An 18001-nucleotide genomic window follows, 5' to 3' on the forward strand; every position below is an offset into this window, starting at 1 on the left:
GTCTGCAATAGGAACCACATTGCAGCTCCTTTTTGGGAGTGCACATCTATCGTTACTCCCTGGACCTTCTGAAGGGGAATGTGAGACAGGCCTTGCAGGGACCCCGCAGTAGTATGGCCTTTTGGAGCTCACTTACCCTTATCTGTAGTGGGCTTGGGAGCTCTATTGAAAATGATAGCTTTGCCTCATCTTCTCTATTTGTTCTGAGTCCCTTCACTGTGGACCTCCCTACCCTGATTAAAACATTACTCCGCATCAATCACCCTTCCACCACCGACTCAGCTGAACTGAACGTGATGCACTGTTGCTGGCAGCAGTGCCTCCGTAGGTCTGGATGGTCAATACCCTATTCTCTGGATATCCTGCTGTGTTTTTAAGTGGAACTACCTCATGGAGGAGATTAGAAAGGGATCTTGGACTTGATGAAGGCAGGAGCAACCACTATGGGAGCTCTATAAGAGGCAGATGCCTTCCTGCCTTTCAAGCGAACTACGGACTTCCCAAAGTCCATTTTCTGTTGCATAGGGCGGTCACATGGGCAGTCAGTAAACACTGGAAACAAGGACAGACAGAACCGCTTAAATCTGGGGTGTGCCAATATCTGACGAGCTAATAGGCACTTACAAAGTGGTAGCCTTGTGTTACAGGAGGATACGGAGAGATTTTATGCCGCCCCGGTCAGCACATAAGCAAAAATGAGAAGATGACTTGGGGATCCCAATCACTGACGAAGCATGGAAAGGCATATCAGTACGCATACCCAAAGTATCCAGGAATGCTGGTTTAAGATAATTAACTTCTGTGTGTCCGTAGGGCATATATTACCCCGCTAAAGCTCTATCGCTATTTTGGTCTAGTAGATGCCAAATGCCCGAGATATGGGGAAGGGCCTGTGGAATTTTTCACATGCTCTGGAGTTGCGCATACTTAACGGAATACTGGGGACCAATTACAAGAAAGAGGCACACCCTGTGAATGTGGGCATTGCCTGCTAAGTTGTTACCCTCACTCGGCCAAGACAAAAATCTCTAATCAGTTTCAGGACCTAGATTTCCTCCTAGCCAAAAGGGAAATCACCAGAAATTGGAAGGCCTCGAAAGGCCCCAAATATATGACCTGGAAACAGGAACTGCTGAAGTGGGCAAGATATGAGGGTGTAGTGAAATTCTAAGAAACCAAGAGCGGCCAGGGCATGGTTGAGGGAACAAGGGCTTGGGATACCCTTGTACATGCTCTAGAGAACACAGACCCCATGCTCTGAAACTCTTTCCCAGTAACTAAGACACAAATGGGTTCCTACAAACATGAGTAGGGGACTTTCCACACCATATGATACCTGGGTACATAACGGGTGAAAGACAGGATATCCTTGAATGATCCACTGGGGTCACTCCTTCCAAAACCAGGCTGAGAACAGACACCAGAACACTTGATAGACACAATGTGCTAGAACGGGGTGGAGTGAGGATTTGTTTAGATAAACACTGTTTTTGTCTTGTACTGATCAACGGAGAAGTTAAACAATGAGACTTCACAAACAACTGCCCTAGATATTAGCATACCTCAGTTTTATGCTCATATATGTTGACTTGCGTAAATGTTAAAATTCAATAAAATGTGTTTAAAAAAACGTGTACGAGTTGCACCACTACATTGAGCGGCGTCCAGTAAGTGCACTACTTCAGTGTCTCCAGCAGAGACCTAGGAATCCTCTTTTAGCTAGGACCTACCAAGTTTATCAGCACGTTTTACTTAACATTTGGGTACTCGCAGATTGCCTTGACCGAGGGGGGGCTAAAGAGAAGGCCGCGTTCTCTTCCCTAGAAGGGCACTTCCAGTTCCAGGTAATGCCCTTTCCATTAAAGAATACCCCTGCCACCAGTCAAGCAGGTCCTGGGTGTATTGGAGAACTTAAGGGCTGCCTAGCTCGATGACACTACGTTCTTCAATTCTACCTGGGAGGACCAACTATGCCACCTCAGGGAAGTGCTTAGGACCTGCAGAGGGCAGGCCTGACTATCAAGGCCAGTAAGTGCCAGATAGGTGCAGCCCTCCAGGCCAAGATTGTGACCATCCTGGCTTGGGAACCACCCATGAACCAGACAGAGGTGAGAGCCTTCTTAGGCCTCACTGCCTACTACAGGAGATTCGTCAAGGGATATGGCACTATTGTTTCACCCTTGATAGAGCTGACTTTGAAGAAGTAGCCCAGACAGGTGATATATACAGAGGCGTGCCAGAATGCTCTTGACACCTTGAAGGAGACCATGTGCACAGCACCCATCCTCAATGCCCTTGACTTTGGCAAATAATTAGTTGTCGAGACGGATGCTTCAGAGCATGACATAGAGGCTGTGATCTCACAGCTAAATGAAGAGGGCGGGGATCAACCTGTAGCCTTCATCTGTAGGAGGCCACTTCCCTGGAGACAGAAGTGAAATAGAGAGGGGAGCTTTTGCAGTGGTCTGGACACAGAAGAAGCTGAGACTATTCCTGTTTTGTGCTCACTACGGGGTTCAGACAGACCACAGATTCCTCAGATGGTTAATGTGGATGAGGGGTGAGAATCCGAAACTATTGATGTGGTCCATATTCTTTCAGGCAATGGACTTTACAGTGGAACATCACCCTGGAACAGACCATGATAATGTTGATGGTCTCTCCAGGTTTTTTCACCTTAGTGAAGAAAACCCCAAGGGGTTGGGTAGTTCTCCCCACTTTCAGCTGGGGAAACATATGTTAGACATGGCATCCTTGGCGTGGTTTTCCCACTTACCTTTGCCTTCAGACCTCCTGTTTTTACTAACTTGGTTTTGCTCGCCTTAGGACTCTGCAAACTTTACCACTTCTAACTAGTGCGAAAGTACATGTTAGAGCATGTTAGATTAGCTTATACCCTATTGGCATATTTAATTTAATGGTAAGTCCCCAGCAAAGTTGCACTTTCAACATGTCTCAGGCCTGCCACTGCAGCCTGTGTGTGTTTAAACTGCCAATTAGAATTGGCAAACTAAACCCTTTTGCCAGTCCCAAATCTTCTGTTTTAGTATATAAAGTCACACCTTGGGTAGGACTCGGACAGCCCAAAGGGCAGGGTGCAAGGTGTTTAACAAGTAGAACATGTACTTTAAAGTTTTACATGTCATTATAGTGAAGAACTTTTCATTGTGTTTCTCCCTACTGCAAGGCCTAGCCGTCCCATAGGATAACATTGGAATTATTGTATTACCTTTTATAAGTATAATTTCCAAATGGGAACAGGTGAGCAGTTCATGTTTGGTGTCTCTGGAATTATAATGAAAATCCTAATTTATGATTTAAATTACAATTTTGAAAATCCAACTTTTAGAAAATTGGGATTTATTTGCTTTAGCCATTTCACAATTCACAAAGGCATGTAAGAGTACATCAGAGTACATATGGCATACTAATTTACTTACTCCAAAATGCCTTTATTTTTCGCTGTGTAGCTTTGGTGTACATGAACGTGACTGCTACCAGTTATGTTTCTGTCAATACGATATTTCCAGGTGATAAATATAACTTGTGTTTTAAGACTAACAGCACATAGACCAAACTGGCAAAACACACGAGAGGGCTTACTTCTGGCTCCCACCCTTATGGCCTATTTTCTTCTCCAGTGCAGCTTCAAAAGACCACACAATACTCCTCCTTCTAGACAGCGATTGTGTTGTCTCGTCTGTCACCTTTTAGCTGCCTCCTGTATTGTCTCTGTGTTCCCCACCTGCCAAGTCATCCATCAAAATAGTCATAAATGTACCAAAATGGGTTTATGAAGATTAGACCTGTCTCTTTATTACTACTTGTATTGCAAACTATTATAAGGAAATATTTGCCTCATTCTGAATATTTGCGTACCTACCTTCACCTTTATCTGTCAACAGATCATCATGAAGAAGTCCTTGCTTCCAGGGGTGAAGTTAACCCAGACAACTGAAGATGTGCTCCCTGGGTGCAGCCCCCCAGACATAGAACGGAAGCCCATCCCGCTGACTATTCAAGAAGGTAAGACTCGGAATTGGGGGATGCTCATAAGCAAGGGGTATTTTGGGCCAGTCCTATATTTGTCGCATAGTTCTTGCTCCTGTTAGGAACACAAAGTGAGAAATGCTTTTCCTCACTGCAGTGAGCCAGCAAAACTATCTCTGGCAGTTACAAGGCAGGCAGATGTGCACAGAAAGAGGTTCACAAACTCATGTATCCTGGGGCAAATTTATAGTTTTAATTCCAAAGGGTGTTGTCATGGTCCCATCGCAAACTTGTAGCAAATACCTTCTAGTTTTGTCAAACAACTGATTCTGCATGTGAACCAGGCGAGCAGTTCTCGGTTCTTTTGTGTACAGGGATGTAGCCGCACAGAGGTGCCACGTTACTGCTTGCACATTTGTATGTTTCTGAATTTATTTGTGTTCAAAGTGACATGTCCGTGCCACTACGTTCATGGTAAAGGAGAGCTGAAGCCGCGTAGCTGTGTGTGCAAAAATTAGCTATTCGACACAGCAAAGGAATTTGTGAAAAACATGTGCATTCCCAGCATATGTTGAGAAGAGAGCAAATAATTTAAAACAGAATAAGTAATAATTTCACTTTCAATAGGTTTCATTATTTTAGTTTAGTTTCAATCTTCATTGACCATAATTGTATTTGCTTTGTACAGTGACTGTTTTATGACCCTGTTATGTCACATAAATTAAGCCAGCAACACACTAAGAGCCTGATTTAGAACTCAGCAGACAGATTACTCATCACAAAGGTGACGGATATCCTGTCCGCCAAAATCTAAATCCCATTATATTCTATGGGATTCAGATTTCGGCAGACGGGATATCCGTCACTGTTGCGACGTACTAACCCGACTGCTGAGTTCCAAGTCATGCCCTAAGTTTTTCACTTTGTGCATAAATCCTCTGCTAGAATTGCAGTTATAAATGATTTCTGGTGGATCCAATTTTGGCCCATTAGGCTACAGATGATCTGGAAAACAAAACGTGGAAATTCTGCTGGTTGCATAAAAATACCACCCGAAGTCAGTGTTCTGTAGCACACACACATAAAAAGTCTGAATATGCCATTAACATTTCCATAAAACTAGTTCAGTAGGTTTGTAAAACCTCATGTTAGTAACTAGATCTAGTAGGAACCATTTTAAATGGTCAACTAGATTTTCTACCTGGATGGTACACAAACTAGGCAACGCTGAGTAATTTGAACATTCAGTTGAGCCTCAAAATTTGAACTTTGGGCCAGATGTATCAAACATTTTTGCGATGGCAAACGGGCCAACAGGCCGTTCGCGATTGCAAAAATGCGTTTTGGTATGTAACAAATCCAATTTGCGATTCCGTAACTTGTTACCGAATCGCAAATTGGATTGCGACTACATAACGATTCAGTATTAGGAAAGGGCGTGTCAAAGGCATCACTACCTAATACCGAATCGCAGAGGTATGTATGATTGTTTTGTGACCGCGAATGCGGTTGCAAAACAATCGCAGTTACCACCTACTTCAAGTAGGTGGTAACCCATTCGCACAGGGGAACTTCCCCTTTGCTGAATGCATGCAAAAACGTTTTTAAGAGCAGGCAGTGGTCCCACGTACCACTGGCAACTCTTAAAAAATGAAAAGAAAACTTTTCATTTTTAGTTTTTAAATGCATCCCATTTTCCTTTAAGGAAAAATGGCTGCATTAAAAAAAAAAAAAAATAAGATTGATTTATTGAAAAGCCCAGCAGGCCACCATCCCTGGATTGTAGCCATTCGCAATGGCTCGCAAATTGTGACCTACCTCATGAATATTAATGAGGTAGGTCGATTTGCGAGTCCTTGCGAATTGCAGTATGAAGCTTCTAGAGTTTCATACATTCCAATAGCGATTACTTAATTGCGATTCGCTACAAATCGCAATTAGGTAATCGCTATTGTGAAAAATGATACATCTGGCCCTTTGTTCTTATACTTTACTCTTCCATACTTAGTTCATTCCTGGGAAGAGTCTCTTTAAGTTTTTTACAATAAAGAAATGAAGTTCTGCTCGTCCATGGAGCAAAGATAGATTTCTACATGGCAAGAGACAAAACAAGCCCTTTAACCAGGGTTGGTAGGACTTGTCCCAGTGCATGTAACAAAAGCTGTTCCGATTTGACTCGCAGGCAACTTGGTTAAAGTGTGGATAGGAAGTAGGTTACTGTTTTGCGCATTGCACAGCACAAGTCATCTGAACATCACTGCATTGCCAGACACTTCTTGTCAGGCTTCAGAGCTTGTTAATTTATGTCTTTCTTGCCCTGTTATAGTCTATTCCCTGCATTTGTTAGGTAAAACTGCCATGTTCAAGGTGGTGGTGACAGGAGAACCTAGACCAGAGGTGAGATGGCAACGTGGCAAAGGAGACATCAGCAACCCATCCAAGTGCAAGAGCATGTATGACAGCATTATGAACGAATTCATCCTGCAGGTGAGAAGGACAGCCAGTCACCATCTCACTCAGAGTGAGGAAAGGGCAAAATACAGAATAGCTTATTGCATAGAAGGACAGCTAAGGTCAGTGGAACACAAAACATGCAGTTTAAAACTTCCCTAGAGAATACAACTACACTGACAAAGGAGGGTTCAAAATACAATGTTGCTGCACATAAGCAACAATGCCAAACAGAACAAGGAAGACCAGTCTTGAAGTCAGTTTAGCATTGCAGTTTCCTTCTTCAAGGAGGAACATTACTGAATGATTAGCAAAGTAATAATTAGCCCCAGTGCTATGTCGAATGTAGTGAATGTCTCTAGGTTTTAACGCAATGTGTAGTATAAAAATATATTCTCTCTCATTATCTTCATGCTGCACACACCTCTGACCCTAAGCCAAGTCTTAAACATGAAATTCCACCCTAGAAACAACAAGGCTCTGGGGATTCTCATTAAGGGTTCCAGGAAAAACCGTGGATGGCTCCGTCTGTGACTAAGGACATGGATAACAGTCCTTGAAGGTCATATTCAACCCCGACTGGTAAGCTTCTGAGGATGTCAAAAATAGTCAAGGTGGAGGGGTTAGGGGAAACACAGGTTCACAAGTAATGTCTTCTTTCAGTGAGCTTGTCTTTCATGACAGGATGGGAGAAGATGAATAGAAGGGGGCGGTGGTACTGCCCTTTAGGAAGAACAACATGTGACAGTAGGAGCCACTGAGTATAGGTTTTCTCTTAGCATAAAGTTATGTGATTGGAGGTGAAGAAGTTCTGCCACAGATGGAGCTTTCCTTCCGTGATATTTATTTGGCTTCATGATACTACTTTTCTTTTTTTTTTTTTAGGTGTTTAATGTCACTCCAGAGGATGCAGACTCCTATTGTTGCACAGCTATTAATGCATATGGGGAGGCAACCTGCATGACCAACCTCAAGATCATAGAAAGTGAGTTAAGGAAGCCCAATGTATCTATAAACCAGACCACCATGCAGTAGAAGAAGGGCTAGCTTTCTGGCTCAAGTATGCCCAAATGCATTTTCAAGGAGACTAAAAAAGAATGAGATCACCTGAGGGAAATTAGATACAACCATTGAGATTATGGAAGGGCAACAAAAGATAATTGTGCAAACAACCTGAATGCACTGTAACTAAAGAAGATTGGAGTTATGTGCTTGATCATTCCTGAAAGGTGATTCAGTGAAGAATTTCTCAACAAATCTCAAAACGATAGTAAACAGCAGCAAGCGAAGGGGATACTTTGGAGTCTTTTCTGGTAATTGGTCTAGAATTGTGACTAGCAGCTGAGACTTCTACAAGCAACAGTGTATTTCATTATAACCTCATAAGTGTACACTCACATATGGGTCCCATGCTGGTTAAGCCACAGGAATCAAAACTACACCTCACTGTTTAGGCCTAATAAGGCCAGAAATCACTCTGGGGTTGATTCTGTTGCTGTCTAGAGTAAGTATGACCTGCCATTTTGCATTGGACTGTTTCTCCTGGAGCAGACCCAAGTCAAAAAATGTGTAAGAGTCCCAATTTTAAGTTAAAACCCCACATGCAAAACTCTGCAAATGACAGGTAGTAATTGTAGTTAATACAAGAATTGCAAGAAGTTTGTGAGAAAAAAACATGCAGCGTCCCACAATAGTAGGCTCAGTGCGCATGATCCACCATTGATGTTAATTCACAAATTGTAGCAGAGTAAAATACACAATGACCAATGCACTGAGAAACAGATGTTAATTTTTGTTTACCACAAATATATGCAAATCTGTTAACACATTTGTAGTATTCTAAGTGCAATTTTCTGCTGCAAAATTTTCTTGTGTGTGCACTTCGTGCATCAATGTTTTAAGAATTTGTGCAGCCAATTTACTGACTTCAACATGAAATGACAGTGTACCTGAGTCAATGCAATGTTTAATGTCCATATGTCATTGTAATTGAATTTATATAGCACTTACTACCCGTGATATGGCGTCAGAACACTTTTCGGCAAGTAGCATGCTACTCCGGCACCCAAAAGGATTAGTGAAGGATTAGCATAGGGAAATATGAGTTAATTTGAGCAGTGGACATGTGAGATTGTTAGTTGGATTGAATAGAATAATTAAGGGATTGAAGAGAGAAGAATCTAGAAAGTGTTAATTGGGAGATCATAGTAGTAAAATGAGGTTTGGGATGAGTCAAAGGGGAGATATATGAGGGAAGAATTTAGAAGGGATGTTTGGGAGATCATAGTAGGAAAATGTGGTTTGGTGTGAGCCAGGAGGGACAGTGGGAAGAGTCTAGAAAGGATTATTTTGGAGGTCATAGTAGTAGAAGGAGGTTTGGGATGAGTCAGAGAGTGGAGGTACAGGATAGATTGAGAGAGGTATAGGGTGAGACAGAGTAGTGTATTGGAGAGAGTGATTATTTTTCTCTTCTACAGTAGCATTAAAGTAATATATATATATATATATATATATATATATATATATATATATATATATATATATATATATATATATATATATATATGTGTGTATATATATATATATATATATATGCCCTTACACATTACCTAGTGGCCACTAGGTAGTTATAGTGTGGACCTAGTTTCTATAGAAAAAGCTGTTTTTTGGTTGCCTATATCTTTGGTGCTGCTTCACAAACCTTCACTAAAGTTTCCCCAAATAATTGACCATCACGTGAGCTGCTGTGTGGAACATTTCGGGGTGATCTGTCAAGCGGGGCCGAGATAAAGGAGGGATGAAATTTACAGCATTTTTAATGTTAATTCCCAAAGAAAATATTTAACAGAGATAGTGCAAAAACCACTGGACGGCATTACACCAAATTTGGCAGAAAGGTAGCTCTTGGGCTAGAAAGAGCCCTTTTTGTTATTTGGTGTCAATCCGTTCTGTAGTTTTTGAAAAATTTAAGGAAATCCAAATTTGTATATCTAGGGATACAAAGGATTTGCGACCCCACCAGCTCTCTTCCTGAGATCTGATTGACTGCCAACACTTCAATAAGGAAGTGTTGGCAACCATCTTGGGATTCGGCTGATGCTGAGTCCCAGACAAAAAGACAAAAAAATGCATAAGGAGTCTGGATATGAACACCCTGACCCCTTAGCTCTAGTGCTGGGGTCCCAAAGGGATTCCCCCAGGCCTAAAAAAGCATTTTAAAAGAAATAAAAAATTAATGCAAATTTGTGACGGGGTCGCAAATCCACAGTGAAAATTAAAAAATAAAATAAAATAAACACAGCCCCAGGGACCACCACTTCCCCGGGGCAAATGATGTAATATAAGTGGGAGGGACATGCCACCTCTCCGGGCACATAATAATGTAAAAGGGGTCAGTTTCAGACCCCCATTATGCCCATGGACCACCACCTTTCTGGGGCATTGCCTACATTGGAGGGGGACTACGTGCCCCCTCCTTGAGGAGCCACTGATGGCCCTGACGACTGCCACCCCCTAAGGCCGGTTCCTGCTATGTCCTGGGATGCCCACCCCCAGGATATGGCTGTTTGCTGTGGCTTGGCTGCAGCTTTGAAGCTCAAGTTACTGTAAACACTCTATTTTCTGACAGCGGGAACTGTCAAGCAGGTCTCCCTGTCACAAAGTGGAGATTTCATCTCTGTTTCCGGCACTCAGGTATGTGTGCATGGAACAGAGATGAAAGGTTTGCTTCAGCAACCAAGGAGCTGCTAATTAAGGCAGCTCCTTGATTGCTGAAGTAATGGGACTGTGGGGGTGACCTTGAGGCTTCCCATGCAGACCCAGATAGCCTTTAAGAGACTTGTTTTACATTTAAAAAATATGTTAAAAGAAAAACATGTAGGAACCGCAGGGAGCTATTACAGGTTCCCCTGTGGTCCCAGGTAGCCCATAAAGGGACAAAAAAAAGAAAGAAAACAAAAAAATGAATAGTCCAGTGTGAAGATCACAGGCCTAAACACTGAGTTTTGAGGGTTTGAGTCTAGCCGAACTTGTTTTTCTCTCTTTTTTTTAAACTACAACTGTTTAGGCTCATACTGAAAGGTGATCTTACTCTTTTTAAATGACAAATACACTTTTCTTTTCAATTGGTCCAGAAATAATCATTCTAAGTATATCATATATAAAAGCATAAAAAACTCTCTGTCCCTCTCACTCTCACTCTCTTTCAGTCTTTCTCCCTCTCACACACTCACCCCGACACATACTCACCCAGTCACAGACACACTCAGACACTCACACACCCACTCACAAACCCACTCAGATGCTCGTGCACCCACTCACAGCCCTTGTCAGACCCTCACACACCCACTCACAGACCCACTCAGATAGTTACTCACCCACTCACAGACCCAATCAGACTCTTGCACACCCACTCACAGACCCACTGACACCCTCATGCACCCACTTACAGACCTAGGCACACAATGATGCACCCACTAAAACACTGATGTACGCACTCTGACACCCAAACAGACGCTCTCAAAGCCACTTTCACTCCAAGATACATCCTCTCACACCTATTCTCACACTCCCACTGAAAACACCCAAAGGGCCGTGCCCAGCATGGGGTTGGGTGGTTAGGGGGTTGGCAGCAAGGTCTGGCTGCAGGCCAGGTCTTGTGGGCAACCTTTGCTATGCATGGGTGAAGGCTGTGTACTGTGCAAGGTTGGGTAGTTATAGGGGTTCGGCCTCAGGGTCTGGCCTCCCTGTTCCCAACCGCTCTCTCGCACAGCCGTGGCAGTGGTTGGATTCATGTATAGTAATGAAAAAAATAGAAATTCCCTGAAAAAATCAAAGGTTACAGGGACATTATAGTTAGGCTTATATTTTAAACGTACAAAACCATTGAAATCCACCAATAATAGTTGGAGTTACCCCAAGTAACTATAACTCATGCCCTATGGTAACTATAACTCATGCCCAAGCCATGCACTGCTAATGAACCCACAAATTACGACACTCATGACATATCTGATAGCATCAATGATAATATCAATGTAATATTTGCAGTAAAATGTTTGATGAAAAAGCTGTGCATGGTGGGGGCTCGAGTTATAGTTACCCAAGGGCACGAGTTATAGTTACTTGAGGTCGCTCTAACTATAACTGATGAATTTCTGTGGTTTTGTACATTTAAAAGTGTGATCCTAACTATAATGTCCCTGTAACCTTTGTTTTTTAAAGGGATTATATATGTATATAAATACATGATTACATAGAGAGGGTATATATTTGTAAGAAAGTGGTAACTTTTGATTGAGAGCAAGTAGGACTTTTATGTTTGGTATATGGAAAATAGTAATTTAAAATCCTCTTTAATGGTTTAAGTCACAATTTTGTGCCACCTTTGGGCATAAAAATATTAATTTCCCCATGCATAACGGAAATTCTAATTCACGAAATCAGAATTTCTGTGCGTATTCATCACACTCCCATGGAAGATTTCACCTATCAAGGTAAACGTCTATACAGAAGGATAAAAAAGTGTAGGATAGAGATGTTTCTGTTGATTCAGAGCAGCCATTCTCCCCCATTATACATGTCGAAGCCTCCACTTTAAGTTGGAACTTTGTGTATATTCACAAATATTTTCCATGTGTTTTCAAAACCTGAAGTTACATAGCATGTACTTCAACTAAAGGTAAGAGTAAGTGTGTTTCACAGTCGAATAGGATGACAAAGCACCCAAAATACAAAAAGGGTGGAGAGGAAGGGATTTTCCCAGGAACGTTTCTTCCACAGTATGTACAATATGAGTTAAATATCTGTGAAATCCGCTGTAAACTTACATCTAAACCAGTGAATTGTGACAGGTAGTCTGGCTGGCATCGACTTCCTACATATACATCATGACCCTTTGTGAACCATGCCAGACGCTAGAAACCTGAGCCCATTTTTTCATTCTATTTTCCATAGACTGCTAATTGGTATAGTGCATTAATAGAAATAAAATCAGATATTGAACCCTTCATTTGTTTTGCATTGGCTTGACTCCATTAAAATCATTCTCTAAATGGAGAGACACTATCTAAGTAAAAGCAACCTGATGACTCCATGAGGTGGGATTAGGGGCCTTAGGTCTATAGATTCTGAAGTTTATATTTTCTGTTAGTTTCCTTACCTTTGTTTTTCACACTTTTAGTTGGCTTCAAGAAAAAGGCGAACAGACCCAATGAAAAGCATCAAGAAGGTAATATTCTGCTGTAATTTTTTTTTTAAACTACACCTAGCAAAGATAATGTTTAACTTGCTAATTTCTCTAATTCCAGACATGAAAAAGGAGCTTCTTGACCTCCGGAAAAATCTTAAAAAGCGGTATGTTTCTTGCATAGACAAAACCAATGCCACAATTTGAACATAGTAACAGGAGCACTATTTGTCATCCTAGGTACACAAAGTCCTATCGTAGCCTCAAAACGCCTGCTTTTCCCCAGGTCTTATACATGACATCAGCAGTACTATTTTCCAAGACACTGGTGGTTGAACTTCTATAAAGTCAAGAACAATAATTTTGGTTATTAGAATTGCTTGCATTTAATGGTACATACCACAACATTCAAGCCTTTATTTGTGGAAGAATTTGAGAATTTCATAGAACTGACATAATAACTGTTGTCTTATTTGATTGCAGCTATAAAGTTAATTTGGCTGAATCATAGTTATCCCTTCCCCAAAATCTACTTCCCTTTCCATGGAATCCTTTGCTCAAAATTAAGTTCTCATTTATTCTGAGTTGAGGACAAGGCATGGCACAGAAACTAAACCTGAATAAACATTGCTTATATATCTGTCAATCTGAATTTAGTACTGTATTTCCACTGTTCTCTCTGGACTGTTAAAAGATCTCCTTTTCTCTGAAAGATTTGGCAAGGTGACCATAGCTTTCAGTATGTATCTCCCTTGATATGTGCAAGTTCTGTGCTAATATCTCTTGTCCTAGTAGTGCTCCTTTTTAAATGGCATTTTCTACATTGGTACCTTGAAAACATCTGAATATGTATCCCTTTCTCCAATCCACTGTCATTGTGCTCTGGTTTCCACTTTGTCAAACAAAAACAAGTTCAAAGTCATAAGTATACCATGGCAGGTAATTACACAAGTAAATTGGAAACTTAAATAATATCACATTCTAGTGCTTAAGATCTTCCCAACCTATGACTATAAGTTATGAGAGATTTACTTTTACTTTCTTGCTGAATCTTGAGTGCTCATTATAATAATATATTTTATTCAAACATTCAAATTTTATTGTGATGCTCTCTGAGGAAATGCATGTTAGGTAAAGAAAATAGATGACATTACCATTCTTCCATATTCTCCAAGCCTCTTTTGGGAGTAACAATAAAATATGGTACAAATAATATGTTTTGAGTGAGATGGCTGGAATTCCATGCAGCTAATAGGTAATACCAGAAACCTTTTCTTTGATAACAATCTCTGGAATTATATTAAAATGCATTTTAGTACGACAACAATTTGGTTTTGCAATTTACCCAAAAGGGATAGCCGGTGATTTCACAACCCCAATATGACATTAAAGTATCCTAGATTGCTGTTTCTCATTATTTGAGGTGATCCACCACTTGGAAGACTGTGGACGTTGTGTCCTGAAGGCATTTGGAAAATTGAAATGTTGACAGTTTTGTAAATCAGTGTATAACAGCTTCGTACAACAATTTATTTGGTTGAAATTTTAAAATACTATGGAGAGAACTTTAGGTAACACAGTACTTTCAAGAGGGATTAATATGACTATCCTGGCAGTTTTTAACAGGGCATACCAAATATTTAATTGATAGAGAACAATTTTCCTTCAGTAAGTGTGGCAGTCTGCCTCAGTTTTTAATTTACAAAGTTGGTTATAACTGATTTATCTACTCTGACCAGGCATCTTTTTTAAACCCTGCCTCCTTATCTTACAAAGGTTGTGCCTTCCTTATAGTGAAACCCTGCAAAACGTAGATTTTATGATGTTTAGACCATAGTAGTCCATACTCTTCTTAAGTCATTTTTTTAGTTTCTTCTAATAAAGAGATATTACCTCTAAATCTTAGTATTCAGAACCTTTTTTAACAATAATTTATTCTAAACTCCTCTGTCATAGAGTTGCCAAGCCGGTTGCCAAGCAGGAGCCAATGCCGCAGCAGAAGGTCATAGAAGTTCTTCTTAATGCTGATAAAAAAGACTATGAGAAAATTTGCTTCAAGTATGGCATCACTGACTTCCGGGGGGTGCTGAAGAGGTTGCAGCAGATGAAGAAGGATAGAGAGGACCACCAGGCTAAGGTGAGTAAAATATGATTATGTATCATATGATTCATAATAGTGTGTTCTAGTGTCCTTTCATACTCCATAAAAAAAACTCATGCTCATGATATGGTTGGGACTAAAGAAGTGCAGCATTAGATGAAAGAAATTACTGTCTGCTAATCTTCAGGTGCGATATGTTGGGGCTCTTGGCCTCATGACAGTGCCATTCAACGTGAGCTTTTAGAACACTTAGTCCAAAGGCTGTGCAGTAACAAAACATGGTTAAGCCTGAGTGCAGATGCGTTCTCTGGGAAGCAGCCTGAACAATGATGGCTGTACAACGACGGGCGTTGTTCACAAAAGCGGAAGAACGCTTTCCTGAACAACGACCCTGTTTTTCTCTGCCTTAACCACACATGTCTGAACAACAAACATGCGTGGTTAAGGCAGAGGAAAACAGACTCTGGATCGGAGAGGACGTGGTCAGGTAAGTGGGGCTGCGGTAGTGTTCGGGGTTAGTTTTAGGGGCGGGGTGGGGGTAGTTTTAGTTTTTAAGGGCAGGGGTGGGGGTAACTTTAGTTTTTAGTGGTGGGGTGGGGGGTCGGGGTAATTTTAGGTTTTAGGGGCAGGGTGGAGGTCAGGGTAGTTTTAGGGGTGGGGGTCGTGGTAGTTTTAGGCTTTAGGGGCGGGGTGGGGTGGTCGGGTTTTTTTAGGTTTTAGGGACGGGGTGGGTAGTCGCAGTAGTTTTAGGGGAGGGGTGGGGAGGTCGGGGTAATTTTAGTTTTTTGGGGCAGGGGCTATAGTAGTTTTAGGGGTGGGGGGGTCAGGGTAGTTTTAGGTTTTATTGGTGGGGTGGGGGTTGGGGTAGTTTTAGGGGCAGGGTGTGAGGTCGGGGTAGTTTTAGGTTTTTGGGTCGGTCGCGGTAGTGTTAGGAGTGGGAGGGTCAGGGGGGTTGCATGCAGGAACCATGCATGCCATTCCACACATGCCTTTACCAGGAAGGCCTTTACAATGAAAAATCATTGTTAAGACAATAGTGGTAACAATGCGGTCGTTGTTCCGACTGCGTTGTTCAGGCATGCGTGGTTCCAGCATGCATTGTTCCGACGTATATTTGCGTTCTCTTCTTTCTTTTCCTGTGTATGTAAGCAGAGTCAGGAAGATGTGCCTAACAACAGCAGCCTGGAAAAACAACCCTGTACTATCCATGGAACCATGCACATTACAAACCCTTATATGATGTTCCTCTTTATACATCTCGTTTTCTGCAGGAAAAGATGTGAAAATGCTATTTACATAATTGCTAAACCATCTTATTTAAAAAAATGGCATCATGGTCTTTTCACCTGAGCTCCTTATGGCACTGCCGATTGTGATATATAGTGCCTTGAAGTTTAAAAGCTTTACATTGTCTGCAGTTTGCCATAAATAGTAACTTCAGATTACTTTTGTCCCAAAGCCATGTACCACGTTAGCAACCATACCAGAAGTGGGTGCATTTGTTGGTTAGAGTGAGTGGTTTGTTGGTAAAATGAGGGGTGTACCTAGACATCATGCTCTGCAGCATTGACTAGGTCTGCTATAATTTGGCTATATTCACCCATAGACTCTCTCATAGAACTTTTCATTTAAGTTCATAGCTGTTAAGAAACCTCATATTTGGTTAAAAGTGACTTGGACGACTTCTGTTTCCCTCCCACTGAACTACTGTGAGTTAGCCTGTGTGATTAAACTCAAGCTTCATGGGTAAATGATGAGAGCTTTGCTTGCAATCATCATTTCTCCACAGTTCGTGTGTGGGACATAGGGCTCAATGTTTTATTGTTGATAACACCTTAAGGTGGTAAAGATACAATAACATTTAGGTTTGTATCTTAGCCATTGAAGGAGTTAAGTTCTTCTGGTTTCCTTTGTTCAATATTGTACCTGATCATATAATTTATTGAGTAAATTAAGACCTTGTAGATCAATATTTCTATTATTTTTTATCATTCATAGGGTATTTTAAACCTAGATGATTTCGAGACTGTAACTCTCACTGAGTATTGGCCTTTACAGAGACTTTTTTTTATTATACTATTATAAAAATGTTAATTCAAAATAGAACCAACACTGGTGGGAAATATGTATTTCAGTCCCAGTCAAAGAAAGGTTCAATTTCAGAGCTTCAGTTAAGGTAATTCACAAAACATTTTGAGCATTTGTGGACATAAATTTCAAACCTGATGTACTGATTTCTATCCAGCTGTGATTGAGGAAAATCCACTAATTTAGGCAATTTTCCAAAGGTATAACATTATGGAAATGGGTAGGGCCATGAGTGTTCATTGGCACTTGGTTATCACTTAGAAGGTATTGAACACCACAAAGTCATAACTGTGGTAATTCACAAAGCTCCTCAGTGGGTATTCACATCCAATCCAAGCACTTGCATGGCGTGGTAAGTAGCACACATCTTAAAATATATTTTCTGGCACATCGTCCCATTTGCTCCTAAATCAGGAGTTTGGCCCTTTAAAATCATGAAAACTCTTCTCTCTCAGGTAATTCAAACAACTAATCAGAACATAAAATGACCCAAAGAATAAACGTATATATAAACAAATAGAAATATAAAATTAACAAAATTTATTCCTAATAATATACAATACATACAAAAGAATTAGCACCGGACATGGAAAAACAAAAAAGACATAGGTCACACACAGACAAAACTCAAGACTTAAGACTTATACATAACAAATAACACAATTCACAACAGACTACAATATAGACATTTCATATATCAAAAAACTAAGAAGAAAAATTTAATACACTCATATACCATGTCCGGTGCTAATTATTTTGTATGTATTGTATATTATTAGGAATTCATTTTGTTAATTTTATATTTGTATTTGTTTATATATCAGTTTATTCTTTGAGTCATTTTATGTTCTGATTAGTTGTTTGAATTACCTGATAGAGAAGAGTTTGTTTGCTTTGAATAGACTTTATTCCCTAATTCTCTCTCTTCATTGTTTAGATATAGGGATCCCCTTATTTTTGTCTCCTTTAAAATCATGGCCTTAGTGCTGAAATAGCTGGCTTAAGGGTGCAAATTGAGATGTTGGGAACAGTAGTCCTCCATTGTGAAAAATACTTTCAAGGTTGAGATCATATGTGGTAAAAAAGTTAGCCTGGGTTAGACATATCATGTCCATTTCTGATTTTCATACATCATCATAGATAGGCTCTGTGACTTTTTGCGAATTCCCATTAAAATAATTACT

At 40.7% G+C, this 18001-nt stretch overlaps 1 protein-coding gene across 1 annotated transcript in view; it reads left to right on the forward strand.

The window, feature by feature from the left end:
- IGFN1 (immunoglobulin like and fibronectin type III domain containing 1) overlaps positions 1 to 18001 on the forward strand; it is a 151054-nt gene that overhangs the window by 16394 nt on the left and 116659 nt on the right. The window contains exons 2-7 of the mRNA XM_069238894.1: positions 3906 to 4026; positions 6338 to 6477; positions 7327 to 7426; positions 12623 to 12670; positions 12750 to 12795; positions 14585 to 14765. Coding sequence (XP_069094995.1) covers positions 3912 to 4026; positions 6338 to 6477; positions 7327 to 7426; positions 12623 to 12670; positions 12750 to 12795; positions 14585 to 14765 — 630 coding nt within the window. The 5' untranslated portion in view covers positions 3906 to 3911. The remainder of the gene's footprint in view (positions 1 to 3905; positions 4027 to 6337; positions 6478 to 7326; positions 7427 to 12622; positions 12671 to 12749; positions 12796 to 14584; positions 14766 to 18001) is intronic.

The sequence above is a fragment of the Pleurodeles waltl genome, chromosome 6, assembly GCF_031143425.1.
Source record: "Pleurodeles waltl isolate 20211129_DDA chromosome 6, aPleWal1.hap1.20221129, whole genome shotgun sequence".
Classification (NCBI taxonomy): Eukaryota; Metazoa; Chordata; class Amphibia; order Caudata; family Salamandridae; genus Pleurodeles; species Pleurodeles waltl.